Source organism: Athene noctua, chromosome 2 (genome assembly GCF_965140245.1).
Source record: "Athene noctua chromosome 2, bAthNoc1.hap1.1, whole genome shotgun sequence".
Taxonomy (NCBI): domain Eukaryota; kingdom Metazoa; phylum Chordata; class Aves; order Strigiformes; family Strigidae; genus Athene; species Athene noctua.
Window position 1 is genome coordinate 56,927,952 of NC_134038.1, and position 24,986 is coordinate 56,952,937.

Sequence of the window (24,986 nt, forward strand, 5' to 3'; positions counted from 1 at the left end):
TGCTGGCTTAAGCACAGCTCTGAAGGCCCTAAATCTCTCACACTAAGGAGTAATTAATTTGAGATCAGTGCAATTACACTGTTATAAAATTAGAATAAACCAAAGGATGGTCTGGTTCCTCCAGTTTCTGGAAACTGGAGGAAATTATTTCTGAGGAGAGAACAGATTACTTGAAACTCTAAGGGAAGACTGCTGAAAAACAAAGCCACTTGGCTTTGTATTTCCCAAACACAAAATACAGTTGGGTAGAAAGAACTGAGGTAAATTACTGCTTCAAAACTTGTAATTATTTATTGAATAAGATGCTACAAAAGGGAAAAAAAGAAAACCTTTAGGATGCAAAGACTTGTTTTCCTTTGCTTTTAACCAGCCATTTAAAAACACTGCAACATGACCAATTCCTCAAAAATGTTTTCCTGACCACAGCATCTTGCATGCAGACAAACACAAGGATTATGCCAGTTCCTGGAAGAATGAACGTCATTGGGTTTTTTTAATACTGGAGCACATGTCTGTTTGTATTGTTGTTTTTCTCTTTTCTTATCTCCCTGATTTTGGGGGATATTTTTTCCTTTTTTTTTTTTTTTTGGTTACTAGAATCTTTGTTTAAATGAGTACAATAGGTTATTTTTTCCTCCGGTTGTTTTTTTTTTTTTTTGTTTGTCTCTTCAGACTTTTTGCCTGTGCAAGTAAAACTGCCATTCCTTAACACTCTCCTGCTGTTTCAGCCTAAACAGCTTCCACTGGGTCATCTTCGTGCTACTGTTTTAAACAATTTGCTTGTTCGTAAGTAGCTAATTAGTTATTTGCTGTCTTCAGAAGTAAGCTTTTGAGGTCTGGGCTTTAACCTTTTTTAGTGAGGGCTTCTGTTTCACAACTGTGTATTTGAGAAGAAATTTCCCCAGATGAGAAGAAAGATGGGAATCTGCCCCTCTTTCCTGGGCAAATTTCTCAGGCACTGTTTTATATCATGGTGGTACTGACTCAAGGCAGCAATTAGGTGTGAAGTCGGTGGGATGTATTACCATTTCGAATATGGACAGGCTTAAGTAAGTGCTCTCCCAGACTGGAATCTTATTAATTGTACTCTAGTGCATGCCTGCATTGAGAGGCTTTCAAAAGTTAAGGCACCTTGTTTAAAGCTGCAGAGACCATGCACCTACAGTAAAGTGCATTAATCTGTTCTATGGACGCGCTCATTACCATTACAGCATTCTAGCTTAATCTGAACGCACCTACGGACAAGCCCTCAAACTGTGCTTGTGACACTGAACAGCTTCGAATACAGTGCACCACTTATCAGTCTCTTTCTGTAATTCACAATCTAATGTAGATTAGATTAGAATCTAATGCAATTCAAGTGTTTCTTGCTGAAATTAATTCAGCTGGTATAACATTTCATGCGTACAATAAGCAAAAATTCCCAAACTTCAAGAATTATCAAAGGACCAAAGAAATGGAATAGGTAACTAATAGGATACATGAAAGACATGGAAATGTTTAAAGATGTGACAAAAAAAAAAAAAAAAAAAAAAAAGAGAAGCAATTTCAGTTATGGAAAGGTGATCCTGAACCGTAACACTGTCTGTGGATCTCAGTCATTCAACAGTGGAAAAGTCTCAGTCAAAGTTAGAGGAGCAACATTTAATTCAGACTTAAAATTGAAAGACAGGATGGAGTGGGATAGTGGAAAACCTTAAAAATTCCTATCTCCTGTTGATTTGTAGAAATAATTACTGGCTGAAATGTTGAGCTGCTTTAAATTAGCTGTGCTATGAGTGCAATCTCTAATTGTTCTATGCTAGTGAGTGTACCCTATTTACTTATTGAAAGACTTTATTGTATAATGCATTCTTGTGGAAAGGCAATGAGCAGAGAGAATCCCAGCAACATTCTGTATTGGTTGTCTGAAAACCTGCTGTGTTTTCTCTTTTCTAAACTCTCCTACAAAAAGACGACTAGCTTCATTAAATCACAAGCATCTCTCTGATGAGCCTCTTCTTTGATCCCTCTCTTTTGATTCTCTCCTGACATGCTGTGATACTCCACTAGAAATGCTTTGTGTTTTCCTCCTTGGGGATAACAACTGCTCTGCTCCAAGCATTTCCTTGGCCTAGGATCTGGGAGCTCTGGAAGAGTGCAAACATCTTCTTCCAGCTTATCCTTGTGAGTGTAGGACCCCATGTGGAACTAATTAGTGACATAATGAACGCCACAACCGTTTATTGCCAGGAAGCTCCTAATGACGTGGCAGTAATCTCACAGTGACTAATCAAGATTTTCTTCATTTCCCTTCAGCAATTCTACCTGATAAATTAGTGAAAAAAAGAAAAAAACTGTAAGTAGAGCAGAGGCTGTGATTTAAAATGCCTGGCAGATGACGTTCTTCTGCTTTCCCAGGGTTGTAGCATGGGATTCTTCTCCATAAATTCAGGACTTTGGCTACTGAGAAGAGCAGTAGAGCAGTTACAAACCCCTCTTCCTGATTTCGGTGGCCTGGTCCTAACATTAGGTGTAATGTAGTATTGAGGATAACTTTTGGCTGCCCTGGTGTGCAGCCCTACTACCAACCCGAAGTCGACTGTTTTCATCAACAGTGGGAATGTATTACTAGGATTGGGTAAAAATGAAGTCAGTATTTTAAATGTTTTCTGCGCATAATAAGTAAAAAAAAAAAAAAAGAAAGTTTTCAGACCTTTCACAACCGAAAGCGGCCCCAGCCGTCTCTCGAGCAGCACGCGGGGTGTAGCGTAGGACCCCGCGGAGGGTGCAGCCTCCCACCGGTTATTTTCCTCACAGCAGCGAACGTTTACACCCCCCTCGTGAAGGCGCGGTTGGCAGCACCGAGCACGTTCCCTCCGCCCGCCACGAAACGCCCCGTGTGCTGCCCCCGAGCCGCGACCTGCGAGGCCGGGGGGCGGCGGCGAGGCGGGGCCGGGGCCGGGCGCATGTGACCGCCGGCGGGCGGGCGGAGGGGGGGCGGCCCCGGCGGGGGCTGTTCCGTGCCGCGGCGGGGCAGTGCGGAGTGGCGGCGGCGGAGCGCCGGGGGATGCGGAGCGGCCGGGCCGCGGGCAGATGATGGCGATACGCGAGCTGAAAGTGTGTCTGCTTGGAGTGAGTAGAGGAGACCCGGGGGGTTGGAGCGGGGTTTCGAGGGGTCGCTTCCCCCTATTTTTTTCCCACCCCGCAGGTGGGGGCTGAGGGAGATGGGGTACTCGCTAAAAACGGGAGAGCTCCCTGTCTACCCCCCCCCCCCGTCTTTCCCGGAGGGCGCCGCGTCTCCCCGTCCCGGGGCGGGGGGAGCTCGGCCGCGGTGGATTCCTCCACGCCGAGGCTCGACAGCCGCGCACCGGCCTCCGGTGTTTTGGTTTGGTTTGATCTTGTTCTGAACTTTTAAAAAGTAAGAAGGGCGTATGGGGGGGGGGGGGGGGAGTGAGGGGCTCTCTTTTGGGGGGCGTTTCCCCCAGCCCTCCCCAAGCGGGGGGTGTCGCTTCCCCCCAGCCCGTCCCAAGCTTGGGGGTGTCGCCGCCGGGGCGCCGGCTGCCCCCGGCCGCGGGAGGCGGTGGTGGCCCCCGGCTGGTCTCCCTCCAGTGCCAGAGCCCCCATTGGCGGCCGGGGGGGGGTTCGCTGCCCGCCGTCCCCGCGGAGAGGCTAATTTAAGGTCTTGTCACCCGTCCCCGGCAACAATGGTGGGAAGCGAAAGAGAGGAAAGTATCAGCGCGCTGCCCGCCCGGAGACGTTACTGCGGGTGGCTCCTTCTCCCGGGCGCCGCTCGGCCCCGTGTCACCTACGTACCATGGCGGTGCTTTGCTTAATTACTGGCCTGGGTTTAGTCGCTCAGTTCCTTAGAGGAATGGCCTTTCTGCCGTTGCTTTTTCTCCTTTTGCTTTTTGGCGAACCCGTGTGTGCGTTTCACATCTGGAGCAGCAATGTGCTTAGCTTTGCAGTTTGGCTCCGCCTGCCCCCCTCTCTGCCCTGCACGCAGGGAACTTCGCAGCAAAATGCGCTCACCCGGCCACAAATACCGTTGGGAAAACAGAGCCACTTCTTCTGGCAGTTACTAGCAGAGCATCACTACTTAGTTTTTCTTTTTTTTTTTTAAATCAAACATTTCAAATTACCAGGTGCGAGTTAGGCTGCTTTTAGGTCCGTATCTCCATAAACGTTCAAGAAAGCTGCATAGATGTTGTTTTAGAGTGAATTCTCTTTCATGCAGTACAAGTGTGTTGAACATTTGAAAAACAAACAAATACAGACACTCCAGTGCTCTCTGGTTTGTGTTGACACTTACCCCAGCGGGAGTGGGTGCCTTGCCCTGCACTAAGTGCCAGGATGTGGTGCCAGGGCACTGGAGAGTTTGACCCAAAGTATTTGACAGTGACCATTCCTCCTTTCTCGGTTAGAATTCCTGCCTTCAACTTTTAAAATGGCATAGAGACAAAATAAACGTGAGGAGTCTGTGGTAGAATACATGGATGTGTCTCTATTTTTTCTTCCCTAGCAGAAAATCCTGTAATTTTATAGAGATGAAGTGTCTTGTGGAATGACATTCCTCTTGCTCATTATTTATTGCTGTTTTGTAACGTTAAAATGTACTGGGGGTTTTGCAAGGCAATTGTTTACTTCTTTTAAGACAGGAAAAGAAATCTACAAAGCAGCTCTGTCTTACTAGGAATATGCAGTTACTCTGTGGATTTGTTAAAATGATAGGGTGGCAGTGGGAACACTTAGGGAAGATGTGTCTGTAGTTATAGTCACCTAGTAGTTAGTGAGATAGTCCTTCCTGAGTTTTAACAGGGTATAATCCTAGAAAACCATCTACTTCTGATCACAGATATCTCATTTACCATGGTGATTGACACTGTCTTTCCTGAAAGAGAGGAATCCTTCATATGACAAATCCCCTCAGGAAATTCAGACACATTTCCAGAACAGGGAAAACTCTGTACCTGTCCATGTGAACAAGTGCAGTCATCAGTCTTCTGATCTGTTTGAAAGCTAGATGGCAACTCAGAATACATTTTCACACCTAGCAAAAAGAATCTTGACAGTTGTCTTTTCAGTAGGTCCTGGACCTGGGTAGCTTAATGCATCAGGGGATCTACTAGATACAATAATCAGTCAAGTCTGGCATGTCCAAGTCCCAAGATGAGTTCCTATCCTTATTAGGAATAGGGATTAAATTGGTTTCAAAACCTGCATCTTTTTCCACTTCTGAACAAAGCCCTAGGCTGTGCCTCTAAATCAGACGGAGGATTGCTGATGGTCTGTGTCCCTCAGCTGTGCAAAGGGCCTGCGCCTGGGCTGTTTCTGCCAGCTCAGAATTCCCCAATGAGGAAAAATTGCAGCTGCCACGATGTTTTCAAAGACAGCTCCACAAGCCGTGAAGACCCCTTCGGCTGTAGAAGGTCGAGGTGAGAGGGTGTGGAGAGAGGGGAATGGAAAAACCAGAGCTGTGCTCCATGCTGCCAGCCATATAAGCAAGCCCAGTACTCCAGGGCCAGTGTTTGGCTGGCTTGGAGCCATTGCAGTAGAGACGGGGAGTAAGTTACTGGCTCCTGGATGTAAACACCCCCCCCCCCCCCCCCCCCCCCGCCATTGCCAGGAGGGAATCTGGCCTGTGATTTTTAGTATGAATCTAAAAAAACGTGGGATTTGGGTATCTGCATTTCATTTCCTCCTCCTCCAGAATATCTTGGGGTTTTTTAAACTCACTGTGGGCGTGATGGGAGCGATTTGGAGCAGCCTGGAGTACAGGACAAGGGGATGGATGGTTGTGGGGTTTGTAAATGTTGAAGGAGACATCAGCAAGAGAACAACAGCTCAAGGGGCAGCTCAAGGCTAGGTGAGTCAGTTTGGAAGGCAGGTTTTGTTGATGGTGGAGCTTTGTTATTCATGAATTTCAGAAGGCAGTGCTCTTTGAGGAGAGATGATTCCAGTTTACTGGTGGGCTGGCAGGACCAGGATGCCTGCCTGATTGTTCAGTGCCTCACAGCTACGGAGGTACAATTTTAATAGCTCTCTTGAGTATGTTGCTGTGTAAGTGGCCTTAAACCTGCTACTAAACTACTTCCCCCCATAGATTATTGCTGCAGAGTAGTGAGGTACCTGCACATGGAAGGTATTCATCTTCATAAGTGCAGACACTTGAGCATGAGTCCTGTCTTGTCACCCCAGATTCTTCCTGGTCTCTCGGTCCAGTCTGTTGGTTGTTCACAATATTTCTCCCTGTGTTAGAGGCCACCTGCTTCTGGGGCTGAGCAAGTTTTATCTTCAGCTCAGTTTATGCAGTGAGATGAAGTGCAGCTCCCATATGACTTATGTGATGTTTCTCTCCTGAGTGAGCACCCTCTTGAGGGGATGGATGGGGCAGAGGGGGGCTTGTGTGTTCCTGAGCCGTGCTTTGGTGCTCTAATGTGGCCGGGCATGCAGCTGCCTGGTTTCCTAATCTGGCTGTGGCTGCTGAGTGCCATGTGCCTTGGCTCCCAACATTCTCTTTATGCGGGCTGGAGGAGTGATTTACAACTCTCTGCCAAGTCCTGACATAATTGTGTGTGGCAACCGCAGAAGTGGTTGCCAGGTTTTAGGACTAAGCCAAAGTTTCTTGTCTTTGTCACTTCCTGAGGAAACTTTGACAGCCCTTCAGACTTTGGGAGGTGGCTTGCTAACTACCATCTAAAGTGACCTCCATTACCTTTTACTTTTTGTTCATTACATTTTTATGTTGTGACTGTTTACCATAGCACCAAAGGAATTAAGATTGGAAGAGGCTTGGAGGTCATCCCTTGACCCTAAAGCTCCTCTTGTAACTTTTCTGACATATGTTTGTCTCACCTGTTCCTAAAAACCTCACGATTAAGGTTTATCTTCTCCACAGCGTTATGCCCCATATAATTACTATAATATAATTACTCTTACTGTGGAAAGTTTTTCCCAAACCTGGTACATATATCTTCCTTGCCTGAGACTTCATTTCTTCACCCTCCTGTTTGTGTTTCCATTTTCTTGCTAATAAGAAGTCACTTGCTGGCATGCGTTCTGCTAGCACGTAGTCTGAAAATACTGTTTGAAGTTGGTAAGCCTACATTTGTAAAAGGAATGACATTTCATCTGTGGATGAGAAGGTTTCCTCAGCAGTTTCTCCACAACTGAATTCCAGTTGTTAGGTATGGAGAGCAGTTTATTACCTTTGATGTTGTGCACCTTGGTGTGCATTGTCTGCATATGTAGGCTGTGGAATTGAGCTCAGAATTGTTTGATATTCAGAGTAATTGGGAGTATGATAATAGTTTTTTTAAGGAGAAAACCTCTCTGGTTTTCTTATCTTCATGTCATGATAATGTAAAGCTCTGGATTCTGGGAGAAGAAATTCCTCTAGCAGAGCATATGCACGCATGTGTCACACATTTCAGTGCAAAGCTCAAGTACCCATACATCTTTTCTAAGTAGCTATTACAATGAACACATATGACTCAGAATCTTTTAGTTTGTGTTGGTGTTTATAAAAGACAACAATTTTATTTCTCTTGACTCTTAAAATGTTTGTCATTACTAAGGCTCTTAGTGCCTGGATGTCCCAACCCAAATAGGAGCACTGCTGTTAAAACCAAAAATGCACCCCTGGATGGGTTGTACCAGTTAAGGACTTTCTTCTCACTAGGTATATGTAAGGGATTCTACATGTTAAGATGAGCATCCTTCTGAAGACAGTAACACTACACAGGTGCAGAAGCTGTACGTGCGTCAACAGCGGCAGTGCTGTAGCCTAAAACAGAACAAGAGGGATGAGAAGTGGTAGCAAAAGGTGGTAGCAAAAATAGTAGTACTGGTGGAGTAAATGTATGCCTTCTAAAATTTTGTCCACAAAATGTCTGAGAGAATAGAGACTGACAAGTGTTTTTTTTCCCCCTATGTTAATAGTTCATCATAGTTGTGTTTTATTATGTAAACAAGTAAGTCTATCATGAGATAAATTTTTGCATCGTAATTTTGCATGGCTGTCTGTCTTGTAGTGATACTGGTGTGACGTGTCCATCATTGCATCCTTTCCAGCAAAGAAGCCTTCATCTGTGTCTCTCTCCTAGCCACTTATTTCTTTGCATTGTAGTGAAACATTGAGTCATATGTAAAACTGGACAGTGATTTTGAGGCCATGAGAACGGAAAGGCAGACAGCCAGACACACAGTTAGCATGACTACATATGCCTCATTTCCTTGGGCAACAGTTTTCTTAATCTTCCTTGGTGAAGAATATTCTGAAGTTTGCACTTAATGTGTGCACATAGCACTTCCATACTCATTGCCCTGCTTTGCCATTCAAAAGAACAGTCTACCGGCATACTGAACAAGACTGGGACTGGTGATTTTGGGTTTTTTTTGAAAGATACTGCATAAAAATCAAGTTACATAGCAAGTGAGAAATGCCTTTTCTCTTGTATCAATAAACAAGTATGTTCAGAAGCCTAAACTAGCCTTTTTTCTATTAATTTATAAACTATTTAAATGGCTACAATCATATTTTTGCGATGTCGATGTTAAATATGTAGGTAAACAATTTCCCAGAATTTAACGAAATTCAGGATTACATATTGATCTTACTGCTTTCCTGGTGTATCTGTGAAACTTTTTTATTTACTCGTATCTTCCAGAAGTTTTGGGTGGGATTGCTTAGAAAAATGAGGAGACTGGGTCATGACCTGAAAATCCTTCTAGGAAAAGATGAGTGTGGAGGCCACATCCTTTCCAGCAGCAGAACCAGACGGGATTTCTGAAGCCACAGAAGGCAGAACTTTGAAGCAGGTTTTACTTTCAGTAGCTGCAAAGCCTCTGAAGGGGAAGCCTTTTGCAACTAATCAACTGGGTAGCAAAAGAGCACCCCGTGGCTGGTGCCTGTTGCTGCAAGTGATCAATTCTGATCTGCTCACCAGCTCTCAGGTGCCAGCTGCTGCTTGTAACTTCCCTGTTGAATGAGACCCTGCTGTGGCTATCATCCAGAAATCCTGTATATGTAGGCATGTAGGCTGTAGTTTTCCTGTCTTTCAAATTGTATTTATTTCTTTTGTTTATAGTGTTACCAATTGGGGTTTGTTTCGGTTTCCCCAATCCTTTGCTTCAGTCCCTCTTTTTAATTTCTTAGTACTGGCTGAAAAATTGCGAAACTTCTTGTTTTGCAGTAATTCAGAGAAAGAAGTATATTCTTTCTTTCTATGAAAATAAGGATGTTGAATTCATAATAAACTCAATTTTTTTTTTAACACACCAGTTTTAGCCCTACTCAGTGAAGGAGTGCTGAGGCAGATGATGTGAAGCAACCAGAAACTGCATGTAAAAAACGTGTGGGGAAAAGAAAAAACTCTCATTCTCATCAGGCAGTTCCTTTTAACTGGGTTAGTCAAGACATGTTAAAAGGATTTTTTTTTTAATTTACATTTAAAGAATGTTTTCTGACACTCTGGTTGATGGTAAGACTTGTTTCCAAGGTGATAATTTGCCTTATTGATAGGGTGTGTTGCAGTTTCAGGAAGTGGCAAAATAGACATTAGCTGAGCTGGTCATGGGCAAAGGCCTCTGAACCTTCAGGGCTTTTGCATATGGTAGTGTTTATAAATTACTGGTAAACTTTGGTAGCGTTGGGCTGTGTCTGAGCTGGATGTGTGGGTGCTGCAGAGTGCAGGTGTACAGGCTGGATAGATAAACTCTTTCTAAAACTTCTCAAGCTAACTCCTTGTTGAGAGAAGCATTTACAGGGAGGCTGGAGCCACAGCTCTGCTCCAGTTGCTCTGAAATGCCCATCTTTTCTTTTGCCTTCCCTTCTGCTCCTTCTTCCAAATGCCATTTGCCCAGACTTCAGGGCTGTTAGACCCTCCAGGGGTGTGTTATTGATCATGTATTTCCCGGATGCATCCCTGTTCAGATGAGATGAGAGGGCAGGCATGATTTTCTTCATTTGTTACACCTTGGGTTTGAGGGGGAAGATGGAGGGGTACACTGAAATGGAACACAGCTGGCTTTAGCAGGTTTGCACTGTTGACCCCACCTTCCCCACAGTTCCGATGCTGCCTCAGAAAACAAGCTGTTGAGTGCAGGGCAGCTTGTTTCTCCTCAGCTTCAGTGGCTCATCAGCCTCCGTTGATGGAGGCTGTAGTTTGGAGTTGTGGTTTGACCACCTTGCCATCATCTCTACCTCCATCTGGAAGTTTGGGGCTTCCTCTGCTCATGTTTTCCTCAAGCTGCTTCTGAGGCCAGCCGAATGGCCAACACATGGATGGATACACAGAGGTACCCTCCAAAAGGGCCGGGAAAGGTGGCAGGAAACTAGATGGGTTCATTTAATCTGGTCTACTGGATACTGACATCAAAGGGAAGAAATGTGTTTGCCCTGGCTACATTAGGTAGTGTGCCCGTCAGGCATTTCAGTCTTTCTTGGGGTTGGTCTCGTTCTTCTGTGGAGCGCATCTGTAAAGCTACAAGCACCAAGGATCTCATTTTCAGGGCAACTGTCATTTGCTGTCTCCAGAGCTGGCAGTGCGTGTCAATTCACTAAGTATCCGTTCCCTCTTCAGCTCCTTGGTTTCCTCACCTATGCCATGGATGCTGGCACGCAGGCTATTAGCAAAGGGCTTCCTACTCTGTGTCATGGCTTCATCTGCTCCCCAGCTGCTCTGCGGCCCCGTGGGCGAGCCAGACCCACAGCAGCTGGCATGGAGGGCCATAACGTGCAGCCCCCAGGGCATGGCTAAAGCTCTTGGTTGTGGGCTGCTCTGGCATCCCTGGAGCTTTCTGGAGCCATGGCACAAGGAGATGAGTGGGAACAGCTGGTCTTTGGGCAGTCGGGGTAGTGGCCCTGCCTGAGGGGGGATGAGAAAAAGAAGTCCTTGCCACTTCCAAACTCTCCTGGAGTTTCTTGCTCTGGTGGACTTTCCCTTTGAAAGCTGCTAAAAGCTAGTGAGCAGCCTGGTCTTTTCCTTCTAGTTTACATGGCCTGGTATTTCTAAATGGTTAGCCCACTAACCTTTACAGCAGATTTAAGCTGGTTTATTTTTTTCCCTTCCACTTCCTTTGGATAGTTGGCTGCATTATAAAATATTTAAAAAAAAATCCTACCTCCATCTGGTGCTAATCACACTGATGGGTTAGATCATCCCACACTCTTTGGACAGGGCAGAGCAAACCTTCAGTGCTCTGCTCCTTGTCAGGGCTTATTGTGCCCCCCACTAACTCACATTCTCAGCCTGCAGGCAGCTTGTGTGAATAAAACTCTGCAGCCCCTCGCTGGAAAGTGTATGAGAGCTGCCATGGGGCACGTGCTCCTGGAGTAGATGAGAATAAAAGATGTTTTTATTCTCACGGCAATATTTTTCTTCGCTCTACCTACCTCATAGAGACTGGATGATGGCGTAAGGGCCAAGGTGAATGGAAATTTCTTAAATTCCATCTCAACTTGTAATATGCCAGGAAAGGGACATGTTGCAGTTTTCTTCTGAAACATTTTTTACACGTTTCCGATGAACGCTTGTAGTTTTGAACATCACCGTAAGAAGACAAATCCAAGCTTTAGAAAGCTGCCAGCAGAGGTAGATGGGAGGCCAGCACGGAGCACAGCCTTGTGTAAGCAGATGCCAATGGTTTGATTTATGGTCTCCAGCCTCGCAGGGCTGCTCATAAAAGCTGAACAACAGGCAGCGGAACAAAGGCTTTTTATTTTTGCCTGGCTATTTTTAAATATAAATGCTAGTTAGTGTGTGGTTTTTCTATTTCTTGGAGGAGAGGGTAGAGCAGTTACAGTTTTGCACTTTTTGTTTTGGACAGAGTAAGTTCTTATTTGGGCAACGTCTGCAGTGGGAAGTACATGTGCATGAAATCCAGCTACTAAATACTTTGTGTCCCCGAGTTATTATTTCCTTCTTTGTCAGCAGAGCGACAGGATGCTGCAGACGTCATTGAGTGTCCTGGTTGGACTGGTCAGCCTCTGCTAGCACAACTGCAGGGGACTATAAAAAAACTGTAAGAGCAATCTTCTAAAATTATAAGCATCAGCCTCCTGCAGGAATTCACCTACAGCTAGGGACTCTGATGCAGATTTACCTCTACTTTAAATCCTACCTACAGAGCCAAAGTGAGTTAAAGAGGTTCCTAAAGTGGGTTTAATTTTGAAAAATTAATATTTTTTTTCCCATTTAATTCTGCAGCAAGCAAAACTTAATAGGCATTGATAAGATCTAAGAGTTTGTCAGCAAAGATGTGCTCCAGAGTGGTGCGTCATGCCTGAAGTCATTTACATGTCCTCCTATGCTCACTGGTGACCTGTGAGATACAGCGGGCATTGCAGTAGCTTTAACTTTCTCTATGTTATGCTTGTAATCAGTAGCTGGTACCTCAGCTCTAGGACTGCCATTGCATGTGTTCTCCAAATGTGCTCATTTCTTGATTGTGAGGCTGATACTGGGGATTCAGTGGCAGAGATGAATCCTTAGGTATTTGATCAACACCTGGTGTGTGCCAATGCAGAGAAGCTGTAGTAGGGATCACCAGGCTTCCCAAAGATTGATGTGTAAAGCATCCCTGAGACAACTCTCTTGAATGTGATGTGGAGTCACACCAAGGCTCAGCGTGGCTGTTGGGACTTTTTTTCATTTTTATCTACTTGATTATCTACATTAACCACTACATTACCACTATGGTTAGTAGTTTAGGAGCTAGAAGGATATTACAACTGAAAAGTTTGAGGTGTTTGTTTGTGCATAGTCATGATTTAAATCTCAAGCAGCTTCTGCCATCTGTGGAAGCAAATACTATGTTTGTTTGCTTAGGACAGTCTTTGTTAATTAAAAAAAAACCAAAACCAAACCCTCTTGCTGACTGACACGCACCACTACCAGTCTGTAAAGGTACACTTCCACTTTGTGGCAGGATAAATCTGGTGGTTGGTTAATTCCTGGAGGGATTTGGGAAATGAGAAAGAACAGATGCCCTTTATTGGATATGAAGCCTGTTATCTCTTTTTCTTTCTCTTTTTTTTTTTTTTTTTAGCATACTAAATATAAGTGGGTCTATTTTAAGAGTCATAAAAGCAACGCTTACAGTATATCTTGTTAAAGCTGATATTAACAGGAAGCTTCCAACCACATTTAGGCCAGAAGTCCTTCATGGTGCATAATCCATGGTGACTTCAACCTTTGCAATACTATGCAGACAATCTTACTTCTAGGATACTCAGTTCTTGAGTGTGCTACAAACAAGGTTTTTTCTTATGTTATCCCTTAAGTAGCATTTTTCTTCTTTTAGATGATATCTCTCTTGTAGAAAATTCAAGGAGAATTGGACTTTGTCTTAGTATGAATGTCAATGAAGGAATTAATTTTGTCCCCTACATTTAATGTCTTCAACTGTTATAACTCCAGCAACAGAGTGTAGTTTGTGTGAATAGTCTTCAGAGTCAATTGTTTTGTCCTTTGATATTCCCCCCCCACTCCCCTTGGATATTTTTATTTTTTTCCCCGCAGGGTGTGCTTGAAAAGACTAAACCCATGCCTAAGCATTAGACTGACAATTGGAACACATTTTATGTGACAAAAATGGTGGTTTTATACAATCGGATAACATAAATGCGGATTCAAGGTTGTGTTACTGAAGCCTTAATTTGTAGAGTTGAGTCCTTAAACACGTGTTTAATTCTAAGCATTGGGGTAATCCCTCTTCAGCCATGTATCAGGGTACATCGTTCAGCCTTTGCTGAATGGGCTAAATTGAGTCCCAAGCGTAAAGCTCAGCATATACTTTAATATGCAGCAGAATGTAGTCCTGCATGGAGGACAAAGATAAAAAGTTTATGTAAATGAAGTTATTTGAGATAACACAGCTCTTGAATGATTCCTGACATCTAACATTAAAAGCTCGGTTTTACCTCTGCTTGGTTTTCAGGATCTGGTGGGCTCTTTGGAGGTGGTTCTTTATTTGGTCAGGTAATTAAATTGAACAAGAATTTCATGTTCAGCTTTGCCTTCTCCTTTAGGCGGGTGTGGCGAAAGACAGAATGAACCTTTGGCACTTGTAGAATAAGTCCACATTTTAAAAAGTTTGAAGGAGCGATAGCCTTACAGCCTAAAAAGTTTTCCAGGAATAGTTGAAGTGATGACCAGTAGGAAAAGGGGTATAAAAGTCAGTAGAGGGAATTTGGAAGAACAAAATGATGAAAAAAGAGACAAACAGAGGAGGAGGAAGTGGAGGACTGAAACTGAGAGACCAAGGGAAAGCATTAGGGGAGTTTTGTGGGGGACTGGTGGGAGGGAATGAGGAACATGAGATGCTGAGGAACGAGGAAAAGAGATGCTGAGAATAAGGAAACGGAAAATCACACAGAACAAAACAGCGGAGTAATACATACAAAATAATAAGAGGGGGTGTGAAAAAACCCTGCCACCTTTCCCTTGGTTTTAGCTTTCAGTTTCCTTTTTTTTTTAAAGCTGTAACTTTGTCTTAATTGGCATTATTTCATTTATGTTTCAAAATACACTTGTTCAGCTGAACCTGCAGAATCGTTGTTTACACTGCATTAAATTGAGTGGTATCTTTTGATCAGTGAAGAATGTTCTGTTGCAAATCTGGTAACTGAAAGTGAGGCTCTTGTAGGATCTCATGAGCCACTTGAGATGTTGTAAGAAATCCCTGTGCTTGTCATTCTGCTGTGTCTGGGGTCTGCAGGAGCTTTGGACTCAGTCCCACATAGTCACAAGCACTCGGGCTGTGGCACAGAAAGCATGTTTACCACCCAAACAGCCTGTCCTGAGAGGGACTCAGTATCCTCTGCATGGCTCAGTCTCTTTCTGCTTTGGAGGGAAAGATCAAATTGCCTCTTCTTCTAGCCCAGCTATTCTTGTCCCTTGAGGAGATGTCCTTAAATGTACTAAACTCCATGGTTTAGTGTTGCCACTTGAAATGCTCCCAGCGTCTTTTCAGTTGAGATTTGCAAAGTCAGTACGCTTTTGACTGTTTCTGGTTTCCGATTTATAAGTGAAGATGAGAAAAATTCATCAGGTGAATCAAAACTTTCTTCTGTGAATCAGTTGTAAGTTAGATACTTATTTCCTGTTGGGTTTTTTGTGTTGGAAAGAGGAAGGTGCCTTAATAATAACGGCAACAAAACCTGTTCCTGCTCGTTTAAAGGGCTTTTCCCTAAAAAGTTGAATGCCCTGGCACTAGTGGTACTAGCTTTAGGAGCTGCTGGGTTTCATTCCTTCTGAAATCAATGGGAGGTGAAAACATTCAAGAAGTCAACTGCTTAAGGGATACAGCCTTGCACTGATAATGTCTTCCATTTATGAGCCTGTTCAGCTTTACTCTCAGTAAGTTCACAGCAGCACACAGTAAAACCACAGATAAAAAATTCAGCCCTGGGTTTTATTATACTGTGCTTACTGTTACTCTTCTGTTCACTTGAATGGGTGACAGAGGGGAAAGCACTAGATGGGTTCTTATATGACTCTGTTTAAAGTAAGTGGTGATGTTTACTGTATTACAGAGAAAACTTCAGATCCAGGCAATAGGTGAAATGAACATGAAATCACTATTAATTTAAATTAAACATGATAGTTTGGTGAAAAAAAATTTAACACAGATTTAGGTTTATGTGGACCTCTGATTGTCCATTCCCAGTCCTACACCTCAATTCAGGAAATGAAAACCCCCAGTTTCAAGGACTTTAGACCTCTCTGTGATGCCATTTACTGGCCATGTAGAGGTACATTGTCTACATGTTAACTGTAGGTAACAAATAATGGCAAATTCCAGTAAATCTCAACTCGCCCTCTTCCCCTGATGTCCTGGGGGGAAGGCACACGTTTTAATATGTCTGGAAGATTAATGAAGGCAGGTTTCCAAAGGATGCAGGTGGGCTGGCAAGTTCTAAGGGCAGCCTGCATGAAGAAGGTGCCATTAGCTGCTGCCAAGCCTTTAGCCTGCTGCTGCTAAGGCAGACTACCTCAGACCTTCGATGGTCATCCAAGACTGCTGATTTTGCAGGTTGTTGCGTCAGCTAAAAGGAATGGATAAGCAGAGACAGAGTTTTTAGCAATAAAACCAGGAACGAAATCCTTAGCTTCTGTCCCACCTGTGTGGCATTTCCTGAATCACTGGCTGAATCTGGTTGCTTTTGGCCGCTGGAGAGGCAAGGAAGAGTTGTTAGACTCTGATTGTTGGTAGGTGACATACACTGTATGAGGGCTCTGCTAATTTGGAGCAAAGATGCCGGGCCACGAGGCTGGTTCCCATTTGTTAGGGGAAATGTCTTTATATAGCTGCCCCTGAAACTCTGCCTCCTTCCTCTCTGTGGCTCATTGCTGCAAGACAGACGGGATCAGGCTTTTCTCCAGGGCTGAAGTTTTCAACTGGTGTTTCAATTGGCACTTGTAATTTATGTGGCTTTTTTCTTTCTCTTTGGTATGAAATGCAATAATAAGTTGCAGGTGGAGTAGTTACAAATTGGGAGGGGAATGTCTGAACGCTGAATTGAGTTGTGTACTGAGTTTGGATGGGCAAATTTGAAGGTAATTCAGCCCTCTTACAAAATTTCCGGGCAACTGCTAGACTATTTTTATATCACTGAAATATTAAACTGAAGACCAAGAGCGATTTCCTCAAATGGTGTACCTACCTGATGTGCATATAGATGATCGCATAAGAGCCACTGCCTTCATTTATTTAAAAAAAATTGTTTTGTTCAGATTTGTAGGGAATCTCTAATATCAAACTATAATGTTTGGATTGGATTATCAATTCCAGATTGTCTGGAAGATTTTTGTTATCTCTGTGTGGTGACAGATATATAAAATATTCCTCCCCCCCATTTAGTAAGTGACACTAACAAGCCTGTATTTTGAAATTATGGCCCCTAATGATAGGATTTGACAACGGAAGAGGCAGGGTGTTGGAGTATGAACAGAAACTTGTGTCAAAGAGCAATTCAGGTCAAAGATTATCTCCTCGGCATACCATTGTTTTGAAAGTTTCAGCTGCTACAAATATTTGTGGGCAAGGTTCAACTTAGAAAAAGAATTTGGTTTGGAAAGAATAACAGAATTGTTTATCCCATTTTTTGCTGCCAAACTGTACTCAAAACCAACATTTCTCATCATGCTGTTGCCTAATGTGTTTACTGAACTATTAAAGCCTTGGGTTATTTATGTATTTAGTCTGAAAATTGAATTTAGTTTCTCTGATCACTGCATTGCACAATGATGATGAATGATATTTAACCAGATTGTTACGCTGGTGTGTGTGCATATGGCCAATAGAGATAACGGTCCCTGCAATCAATACTCATTATCATTGACAGTGAGGTACAGTGACTTGTAAGTTACTTCCTTACACTTACCCCTTACTTAATTTTTCAAGTTCAGGGCTGATTATCAGGATACCTAAGCAGATATTCACACAGATTTTTACTGTTTTTTTAACAGGAATTTATCTGTGGGAATAGTAGTATAGCAAGTGGATTTTTGTGACTGCATTTGTATTTTGAGATAGAGTGGATAGGAAAAGGATGGAAGCATGCAGGTGTTAAGAGGTCTCCCAAGTTTGTCCAGAAAATAAATTCTGACCATTGGAGTTGCCCAAGTCAGGTATTGCTGTCAGTAAAATTGCATAGTCATTAAATCAGGACTTGCAATTTTTCTTTGTTTTATTTCATCTTTGTTTAGCTCCTCCCTGTTGAGGTTTCACATGCTGGAGAGATCTCCTAAGTTTGCTCTTGGTTCCTACTTTGTTGGCAGGGGGGGACAATGAGTGGTGACCACTGCCCATTTGTGGCACCACAGTAGGTAAAGTGGAGCTCTCATTTCTCCTCCTCACCTGGAAAATGAAGTGGTGAACATGAAAGTGATCATGCTTAAGTGTCTGTGGTGGTGCTCAGCTGGGAAATGTGAGCAAGCCAGTAACAGGGAGAGGTCAATAAGGTGAACTGCAGTGGTGGGAGAGCATATAATGGAGTGTGAGATAATACACTTTCTTATCACTTACAGGGCATCTAGCAGGGTAGGTTTACCTGCTAATCGGTGTTATGTGTTGGTCAGAAGGATCTATGATTCAGTGGTCAGTAGAAGGCAATTAGAGGTGTGATTCTGGTTTGGATGGTAGTGACTTTGTGAAGTCCCACAGCTACAGGTCTCTTAAAAATGAACCAGCAAACCACCTCTGTGACGTACATTGTTGATACTGTGCGGGTTTTTCTTCCTTTCTTGCTTCATTAATACAGTGATTTATGTGTGAGATATGGACATTCTTTTGCAGCTGCCTTTGCTGCGCTCACACCACTCGTCATCATACCGAGCTCCGAAGGTGGTAACAACAGTGGGAAATGCCTGTGTTTCCAAGGGAAAGCGCTCAGGCACTTTTCTTTCCATCTCTGTCTGTCCCACCTGTCTAGTTCTTGTAAGTCCATCATGCAGTCCTCTTTCCCTCTTTGCCCAGGCTCTCGGTTCCCAAATCACTCGAGCAATTTAGCTAGTGCTCCTTCCACCTTTCCTCCTGTTCAAGTAAGGTCAAGTTGGCCGTTTTCTTCTCCCTGAGTACCAGGAGTCACCAGGTGGTGCTATTTCCCAATGAAATGCCCTTCTTTGCATTGCAGCGCAGTCCAGCCTTTGTAGAAGGGTTTTATAGTGTTTGGTTTTGTGATGGAGCTTTCTTTGGTGGGCAGCTGTGTCAGGTAGCAAGGGTCTTGCTTCTCGCTGTCGATTCAGTCTTGAGTCAGATTTTTGGAGCAAAGTTGTTCCCTGTGACTTGATCACCCAGTGCCTTGTTTGACATTGAGGTCCCCGAAAAGGCTGGACTGCTTCTACACAGCTTGGGACCACACTGTTGTATTCAAAAGCTGCCTTACTGCAGCGTAAAGCACGAGCAAGTCTCACTAAGGATTTCCTCAGGCTTTGCATTGTTCAGTGCCCCCCCGTCCAGTGGGAGGGTTTTTGTGTGTTCATTGGCATGTGCTGCTACTCCAAAGGAGATTTGTGTGTCAGACTGCTCCTTTGAAAGATGCTCCTCTTGTTTCTCCTTTCATCCTCTGATCTTATTAGTCAGCTAGATTGATACCACCTTATTTGCAGGTGCTTTTTACAGAAATCATGTGCTTATGTGAAACTGTAGAGCCGGTTCAAAACAAGTTCAGCATCTTAAGCAAATACCTAATGTGTCCAAAAGCCACATTTTGAGATGAAGGAATGCAAATAAATACCAAGTTCCCGTCTTCATTTTCACCAGCCTAAGCAATTCTTCCTTTGCAGCCGTCCATACCACGTGCTGTCAAGGGCATAAGAAATTGATTGATTAAGATTCTGCTCTTTGATTTCAGTTTAAAATCCTCCATATCTCTCAGCAGTTCAGCTACTGTTCTGAATTTGATAACTTGTGTGGAGAGGGAAAGGAAATGTGAAGAAAAAAAAAGAAAAAAAAAAAAAAAAAGACAGAGAACTAGGTGGAAATTTGATGTGGGGAAGCAGTTTCTAAATAATATTAATAACGAATGAAGGCTCTTATCTTTGCTGTCCACACTCATACTAGCATGGCAGTGTGGTTAGCTTGCACTTTGTATGATAAGATGCAGTGATTAAGCATTTATATTTGAATTAGAATATGGGTTTGGGGTTTTTTTTAATGAGCTAGGTGAGCTTTAAAAATTGCTAAGTTGGATGTTCCAGAAATAGGTTGGCTGCAGTGTTAATTTGTTGTTATTGTTTTTTTAATATATTCTACAGTGTTGCTATTCTTGAGTCACCTTGCAGAGAAAGGAACTGAGGTAGCTGGAGTAATGACCCACAGGCTGTTTTCTTCATCAATTTACATTTCTGTTTTGCCTTATGGTTTTATTTCTTTATTTTTATTCTATTGGAGTTATTTTAAAGAATAGCTTTAAAGGAAGCTTTTTTGTTCTTCCTTTCCCTCCATGTCCCCCCTGTTTCATAAATAAAGATTGTTTTATACTCCCATGCCAATGCCCATACACACAGAAGAGTCGGCAGGTTGCAGAAGAGCATCACAGTTTGTAAGCACTGGGTGACTAAATCTGCAGCAGCCATGTGAGCCACTTTGTGATTTCTTGGGTAGTAGATAGTTTAACTGACCGCTAATCCTGCCACTTACTGCTAGTGCCATGTAAAACAAGGATTTGTTCCTTACTGCTGATTTAATGCCATGTCAGCCACTGAACTATGTACAAAGGAAAGATAGCTCCTTTCTGACAGAGTCAGCTTTCCAGCACTGTCTCTTGCCTTCTTCCCAAGAGGAAGAAAGAGGAGGAATCTTGCCTAGTCCACTCATCTTGAAGTTCTTCAGGCTGTAGCTGTGACTCTCTATGCCTTCAACTCATCATGAAGAGCTTGAGATTGGAGCACTAGTTATGATAGCAGGATAATGCCACCATCTTGGAAACACTCTAGGAGAGACTTTGGTTTCATATAATATTAAATATACATATATATGAATGTCTGTAGGGAAGTGAATTTATTACTAACATTAGCTACTATACAGACATTAGCATTAAAGAAAGTTTATTTGAAACTTGAGCATTAGGGCTTTTTGTCTCTAAAAGATTCCTGGGCTGGGATCTGGGGTAGAGCAGTGAACCTGTGACAAAGAATACGGAGAAACTTAACTCCAGAGAAGCCTACAAAATGGCAGGACAAGTAGAACTGCGCTTCCTGGCTCCAAGTCTGGCAGATACCAGAGTAGGTATGCAGGCCCGAGTTTAATTCCACAGAAGAATGTGTGCAGGATGTGTGTGAAAGGAAACCACATGCTGAATAATCATGCTGGTAAGGGAGCCAAAACTGGCAGCAGACATTTGGCTTCAGTGACTGGTTGAGAACCAGAGAGGTGGCCAGGACTGCAGACACATCCAGCTCTGAGGTGAAGCAGATGGATCGTCACTGTCTATACTTTGCTAACTAATGTGAACTAAAGGAAGACAGATCGAGAGAAGGGATCAGATGTCATGTTAAACTTTGAGGGTGTATTGGGTTTGTGTGACAAGGTCTTGGTAGCAGTGGGGGCTACAGGGATGGCTTTTGTGAGAAGCTGCTAGAAGCTTCCCCTATGTCTGACAGAGCCAATGCCAGCCGGCTCCAAGATGGACCCACCACTGGCCAAGGCCAAGACCATCAGCAACCTGGGATACCATATTTAAGAGGGGGGGAAAAAACACCTGTGCAACAGCAGCTGGAGAGAGGAGTGAGAATATGTGAGAGGAACTACTCTGCAGACACCAAGGTCAGTGAAGAAGGAGGGGAGGAGGTGCTCCAGGCGCTGGAGCAGAGATTCCCCTGCAGCCCCTGGTGCAGCCCATGGTGGGACAGGCTGTGCCCCTGCACCCGTGGAGGTGAACGGTGGAGCAGAGTCCACCTGCAGCCTGTGGAGGACACCATGCCAGAGCAGGTGGATGTGTCTGAAAGAGGCTGTGACCCCTGGGAAGCCCACGCTGGAGCAGGCTCCTGGCAGGACCTGTGGACCCATGGGGAGAGGAGCCCACGCTGGAGCAGGTTTGTTGCAGGACTTGTGACCCCGTGGAAGGGACCCACGCTGGAGCAGTTCATGAAGAGCTGCAGCCTGTGGGAAGGACCCATGCTGAAGAAGTTAATGGAGGGCTGTCTCCCATAGTTGGGACCCCAGGTTGAAGCAGGGGAAAAACGAGAGGACAACGGTTGATGAACTGACCGCAACCCCCATTCCCCATCCCCCTGTGCCACTGGAGGGGCGGAGGTGGAGAAAATAGGGGATAAAGTTAAGCCCAGGAAGAAGAGAGAGGTGAGGGAAGGTGTTGTTAAGATTTAGTTTTTATTTGTTGTTATTCTACTCGGATTTGTTTGGTAATAAATGAAACTAATTTCTTCAAGTTGAGTCTCTTTTGCCTATGATGATAATCAGTGAGTGATCTCCCTATCCTTATCTCAACCCATGAGCCTTTTATGATACTTACTCTCCCCTGTCCAGCTGAGGAGTGAAGTGACAGAGCAGCTTTGGTGGACCCCTGGTGTCCAGAGAGAGTCAGACCACCACAGGAGGTTAGATAGCATTAAGCCCTGTCCAGCAGATATTTTTCTGTTTTAAAATGGCTTTTAGGAATGTACAGGGGATATTGAAGATGCATGTAAATACCAAACAAATAAACTCAGCACCTGACTATCTCTTAAGGCACTTAAATGGTTCTTTGCCACTACTGTCTGAACACGTTACAACTATCACTGATGTAAATCCCCATAATGCTATTACAATGTAAAATGAAGTAATTGTTATTTTTGTTTAACAGCTAGTGAGCTGAGAATGGTAGCACCAAGAATTCCTGTGCCAATTGTAGTCCTTACAGCACTAGGAAGAAGAATTGTATTCTGATATAACAAGTTGGGGGTACAAGAATGTCTCTGAGAGCAAGTGGTGCACTTCCTACTTGTAGAAGGAATTACAGTTAATCTAATTCTAATGCACACCAGAGAAAAAAGCCTTATTCTGTAGCTAATTTGTGCTCCTCAACACAAGCATTGGCCTGAAATTACACTAGCATTTAATTATATCAATTAGAGATGATATGTAGGGTATATTACCATGGGAGAATTGGCACAGTCCATTTAGGGAGTAATATACTGACTGGTTAAAAGATACCAATATTGCCACATATTATGAGTTTAAGGAAGGGTATGCAACAAACAGAAATGCAGACAGGGATATTCTTGTAAAGTTCACAGATGGACAGATGACCAAAAAAACTGTGGTGGTTTCTACTGAAGAAGTGAAACACTGCGGAATAATCCTCTCCATCAAAACACAGTTGCATTGAGATCTGTGTGTTTGTGCTGGGATCTTGGGGAACTCGGTTCTAGTACTCAGTGGGAGCGTTGGTGTTCATTTAGCAAATACCCTTCACTCAGAAAAGTATGTGATGGCACATTGACACTCCTGGAGGCCAACTGTGGTTCCAGTTCTTCCCTTTCAAGAATTTGCTTTGCAACCAAGTACCTGCCAGACCTTTGCAGATACTCCTTGTAGATCACAGGGAGCATAAGGCCATGTCTGCTGTCGTTTGGAGCTTGTGTTGCAGCAGTACATTGCCAGTCTTGGTAATGAAGCAAGTCTAACGATTGAAGGTGATTGTGTTGAGGTAGGGAGGAAAAACACAACAAGCTTCTCATTTGGTAAAGGGCCTATCAGGGAGTTTCAGGCCGCTGCTTTGGGAAATAAGTGTGCCCCTGGGCTAGTTGTGTAGCTCTGGAAGGGGGATCCCAGCAAATCGACAGGAAAAGGATCTTCTCCGACAATCATGCTCACAGGGGAGTCTCTATTTCTCATTGTACAGGGCTGTAATGAAGATTGAAATTTGCAAAAATTATGTGTCCTGAATGAGATGCATATTCTTTTGACTGCAGAAGCAAGGCTTCAGAGCACCTCAGCCTGCATCCCTGTGAGGCTGAAGCCTCGGGCAATTTTTTGCTGGTGAAGAGGCTGAGAGCCAATGTGTCAGTCTGAGCTGTTCTTTTATTTTCATCTGTATGCTTATGCAGTGGTGGGATTTGCTCACTTGATACATCTTGCAGATGGAAAAACTGAATACAGTGAGAAGCTATTTGCACTTCTTCCTAGACACCGCTCTGCAGTGCATGGCTGCATTTTCACTGGGACAAGCCTGACACTTGGCAGATTCAGTTCAGTCTCAGGGGTGTCTCTGAACCCAGGTCTCCTGAAAGGTATTTCTCCTTACAGCAGTGTTTTCAGACGAGTAAGCGATACCCAAATACAGGGAAGGATGAAGGATGTGTAGAGTAATTCATGGATTAAAATACTGCCCTTGGAAACTGCGATCAGGAGTCTGTTGTGCATAACTCTTCCTTGTATGTTCATATGGTTGCTAAAAATCCAAAGCCAGTTTCAGATACTCTTCAAGCTGACTGCCACAGCCTTCTAGAGCAGCTGTAACTGGATTAGTAAGACATGGAAAGTATTGCAATGCTGTCTTCATCTGATGGTCTGAGTAATGATTAAAATGTTAATGGCAGGCGTAGAGGACTAAAGCATGCTGCAAATTTCAAAGCTTTATTTTGTTGTTCAGCTTTTGCTTTTTTGCCTTCATTGGAATTTAAGACAGCCACAATCCTGCACTCAGCTTTACCACATCGTGTGCCTTTGGGTTAAGAAGTGGCATCTCAGAAAGCATGGAAGATGCAGGTTGGATATCTAGGTGATGCATGCCAGACCTTACCCGAGGACTGACATTCCTCCTAGATACCAGGCTTGACCAGAGCTGAGCATACATTTCTGCAAAAGCCCAATAATACTTTATGGTGCAGGCCTAGCGGTTTGTTTGATGATAGCTAGCAAAATGCTAACCATCTAGCAATGTTGTGATGTGATTATGCTGCTATGAATTTTCAAATTCCATCAAAGTCCTGCTGGGGATAATGGGAGTGGGTCAGGGGGATTCAACTGTAAATCAGAAACTAAAGCATGGCCAATTCTGACAGTGGAAAGAATGGCTATTTTAATGTGCAGAAGCTCAACTGCCAAGTCAAAACCAGCTGTGCTTCACAGAGCTACTAGAATGAAAGGTCTCTCTGCATTTGCATTTTTTGAAAGACTCATGGATTATTTTTCTTCCCCTAAAGTTTAAACCATGTCTTTCTACCTCAGATTTGCCTGGCCAGTTGCAGAGATTCTGAGAGCCTTTTTTTTTTGGTATTTAAAATATCAAATACACCGATGGTAAAGGACAGTGTTCTCCTTTTTACAAACTTCATACCAATTCAGATGTTTTATTCTGTACATCTTAATTACTCCCACAATGAAAGTTCTGCACTGGGCAAGGCAAGGACCTCTCCTTCCTCTCTACTGTAGCACTGGCAAGGGTCAAATTGATGTAACAAAGACGAGAATTTAGCTTGGAAAATCTTGAGCATAAACTGGCTCCTTTGTTATTTTTTAGTTAGTAATGAACGAGCCAAGAAGTTTGTCTGGTGGCA

The 24,986-nt window shown here is 43.6% G+C and overlaps 1 protein-coding gene across 3 annotated transcripts in view; it reads left to right on the forward strand.

The window, feature by feature from the left end:
* Nucleotides 1-2,966: 2,966 nt before the first annotated feature.
* RAB31 (RAB31, member RAS oncogene family) overlaps nucleotides 2,967-24,986 on the forward strand; it is a 67,181-nt gene continuing 45,161 nt past the window's right edge. For 2 of the 3 annotated variants that reach the window (XM_074899228.1, XM_074899226.1), the window contains exon 1: nucleotides 2,967-3,114. In XM_074899228.1, the coding sequence (XP_074755329.1) occupies nucleotides 3,076-3,114 (39 nt within the window). In that variant the 5' untranslated portion in view covers nucleotides 2,967-3,075. The remainder of the gene's footprint in view (nucleotides 3,115-24,986) is intronic. The other variant, XM_074899227.1, reaches the window with a different exon arrangement.